General features: G+C 42.6%; 1 protein-coding gene across 1 annotated transcript; it reads left to right on the top strand.

The window, feature by feature from the left end:
* Nucleotides 1–622: 622 nt before the first annotated feature.
* Nucleotides 623–3,285, top strand: LOC100475749 (tripartite motif-containing protein 34). Its single transcript, XM_034650113.1, has 3 exons — nucleotides 623–1,139; nucleotides 1,694–1,789; nucleotides 2,395–3,285. The coding sequence occupies exons 1-3, from the start codon at nucleotides 720–722 to the stop codon at nucleotides 2,842–2,844; spliced, it is 966 nt and encodes a 321-aa protein (XP_034506004.1). The 5' UTR covers nucleotides 623–719; the 3' UTR covers nucleotides 2,845–3,285.
* Nucleotides 3,286–3,441: the final 156 nt, after the last annotated feature.

Here is a 3,441-nt window from a genome sequence, read left to right as displayed (position 1 = left end):
ACAGGTATTTGTGCAGGTAAGCATTTCTTATGCTGAAACTATATCTGTGGTCCCAACGTTTGCTTATTGGAGAACAGATAATTAATGGAACAAAAAGATGAAATGCTGATCGAAAAAAAAGAGGTCTAATCACCAATGGAGAAACGAGGCGTTTCTTTATATATTCATCAAAGGTCATGTTCCCGTGCATTCTAGCACTAGGGATATAGCAGTGAATAAAAACAAAGTGCCTGATCTATGTGTGGATTGTATTTTAGGAGTACAGTATTTAAGGAAAGTATATTGTATATTACATAGTGATAATAAGGAAAGGATGGCAAATGTATAGTGAATGATATATTGGTAATTGCGCTGTTGACAAAGTATCATTAGGTCCTTCTGATGAAATGATATTTAAGGAGAGAGCTGGATGAAGTATAAGAGGAAGTCATGCAAATGTCAAGGGTTGGATCATGCCAGGCTTAGAAAAGAGCAAATGTGGAAGCCCGAGGCATTCGCAGTTTACCCAGGCTACTGAATTTCATTTCTGGTCCCCCCCCCCTTTTTTTTTGTCCTTCAACATTTCAGTTTTGGTCAATCCTTAATATCTGCACAATTAGAATCCTTTTTAGTCCTGCCATTCTGACCTCTTCCCCTTCCAATCTGCCCAGCCATCCAGCAACCTGTAAGCAAGAAGAGCTCCAGGAGTAAGGACAGGAAGAAGCTCGGGGAGACGTACTATGGCTTTAAAAGTCCTGAACATACAAGACGAGGTTTCCTGTCCCATCTGCCTGGAGCTTTTGACAGAATCCCTGACTCTAGACTGTGGCCACAGCTTCTGTCAAGCCTGCATCACTATGAACACCAAGGAGGTAGAGATCAGCCCAGGAGAGGAAAGCAGCTGTCCTGTGTGTGGTGTCAGATTCTCACTTGGAAACCTATGGCCTAATCAGCATCTGGTCAACATAATGGAGAGAATCAGAGAATTCAGGTTGAACGCAGAGGAAGAGCTGAAGAGAGACCTCTGTGTGCGCCATGAAGAGAAACTCCGGCTCTTCTGTAAGGAGGATAGAAAGGTCATTTGTTGGCTTTGTGAGCGGTCTCCGGAGCACCGTGGTCACCACACATTCCTTGTGGAGGAAGTAGTCAAGGAATGTCAGGTAGGGACCAGGATGGAGGGAGAGAGGGAGGAAGATGGTACTTGGCGGGAAATCTCATCCTTCTGTACACACCTTGACACCATGGTCCTGAGCCCCGTAATCACTCTCCTTCCATGTATGTCTCTTAAACTATGTTCAGCTTCCAATGCCTGAAGGACATTTCTGTGTATTCCTTCCACTAACATAAAGGATGAGCCTTGGGGTGCTTGTACGGCTCAGTCAGTTCAGCCTCCGTCTCTTGGTTTCAGCTTGGCTTGTGATCTCAGGGTCATGAGATCCAGCCCCACATGGGGCTCCGTGCTTAGTGGGGAGTCTGCTTCCCTTTTTCTCTTCCTCTGCCCCCTCTCCCCCACTCACTCTCTCTCTAAAATAAATAAATAAATCTTATTCTCCTTTGCTTTTCTACTGTATCATAGATTCTAATCACAATTTCTGTAAACTGGTCTTTTCAGGGATCAGCCTGATTTCTTCCCTATTTATTCTTCACTGAGAAAGCTCATAGTTTGATGATGATTTCCCAATATGAGTGATCTGATGTGACTTCTTTTTCACAGGAGAAGCTCCAGGCAGCTCTGGAGCGGCTGAGGAAGGAGCAGCAGAAAGCTGAGAAGTTGGAAGCTGACATCAGAGAAGAGAGGACTTCCTGGAAGGTAGGAAGAGGCTCTTTCTAAGAGGTTTTTGACACAGGAATCTTGGCAGGACTTTTCAGTCCAAATCACAAGGAAGCCCATTCCTCTTTGTTCCCTGACACAGAATGCATCAGAAGCCATTTGATTAGTTCTCCTCTTTGTCCTTCTCTGCTACATTGAGGGCTGGAGAGTGGACATGTAACAGGTACACACAGGTATTTGGAATGGAGAATGTCTTCCATTCCTCTTTTCCAATGAGGCTCTGACACCTCAAGTGAAAGACACTGGGCAAAGGACCAAAATTTTGCCCATGGTTCAAACTTGGAAGTGTGGTAATGCAGGGAGGCAGGAGTGTCTAGTACGGCCTTCTACAGCCTAAACCTCGCTTAGATTTTACATTTCATTCCAGGGTTGGCCCATTTAAGACAGTCCGAGGCCTGTTTTGGTGGGTACTGAAGGGAAAATAGGAAAAATACCCAGCTTTCCCAAAAATTACCCCCTGCCTCCATTTCCCTCTTGATTACAACTCAGTGAAAAAATATTTCTTTTTCTGGCACCTAATCCCTTCTACAGTAGGTTTTCAGGCAGATAGACTCTTTACCTTTTTTGTTTGCCCAACCTTGAAGTACCAGGTACAGACTGAGAGACAAAGGATATGGACAGAATTCAGTCAGCTTAGAAGCGTCCTGGACAGTGAAGAGCAGAGAGAACTGCAAAAATTGGAAGAAGAGGAGAAGAGGATACTGGATAGCTTGGCTGAGGCTGAGGCTGAGCTGGCTCAGCAGAACCAACTGGTGAAAGAGCTCATCTCCGATCTGGAGCATCGCCGGGAATGGTCAACAGTGGACCTGCTGCAGGTAAGAGGAATGCCCCAATTTAGAATTCTTGAAACACAGTCTAAGCTACCTTCTTTTCTGTGTCCTTGGGCTCCAATCTTGGTGTTGACACTAAGAGGTTCCTTTGTCTTTGTGGAGCCCTTCTTTGTCATCCATTCAAGATATTATGGACCATTGAATATAAGCATTCCAGGGGAGTGTCCTACTTTATTATTTTATGAAGTCAGGGAATACATTTGACCTTGGAGAGAAGATCCATGGAATCCAGTGGTATTCTCTAGACCCCTATTTTCTGTGATCCAGTGTGGACAAATCTCAAGTTCTTTTCATTCATCTTAGGCACAGGCAAATACATGCAGTTTCAGGTGTAAGAAATATATCCCCCTTTTTTTTAAATTAAAAAAAAATCTGTATTTATGATTGCAAACTTCTCTTGTTAGCTTTTTTTTTTTTTTTTAAAAAAAAACATGAAGAGATAGAACATTGAGCCTTTTCTTAGGAGGATGGGCAAATATATGGATAGGAGATATTATACTTGAGTAGTGAGAATCTGTGTGCAAGTGTGTATGTGAGTATGTGTGTGCCAGAAATGTTGCTGGTGTCAGGAAAGCATGCTGGTGCAAATCTGTAGACAATTGAGGGAACAATTTGAACTAATGTTAAAATTTAAAGTTTTTTTTTTTTTTCTTTAAGCATTAATAGTGTGAATATGATCCTGAGCCATGATGTATGATGATCATTCAGGGATTTCCAGACTTTTCATATTTTTTGCTTGATTTCCTGTTCTATCTTCTTCCCTCTCTTTTCTGGATTTCCAAACACTTTTTTTTTTTTTTT

This window comes from Ailuropoda melanoleuca, unplaced genomic scaffold (assembly GCF_002007445.2).
Source record: "Ailuropoda melanoleuca isolate Jingjing unplaced genomic scaffold, ASM200744v2 unplaced-scaffold11269, whole genome shotgun sequence".
In the NCBI taxonomy this organism is placed as follows: Eukaryota; Metazoa; Chordata; class Mammalia; order Carnivora; family Ursidae; genus Ailuropoda; species Ailuropoda melanoleuca.
The sequence above is the reverse complement of the archived record's forward strand: the minus strand, read 5'-3'. Positions and strand labels throughout refer to the sequence as shown.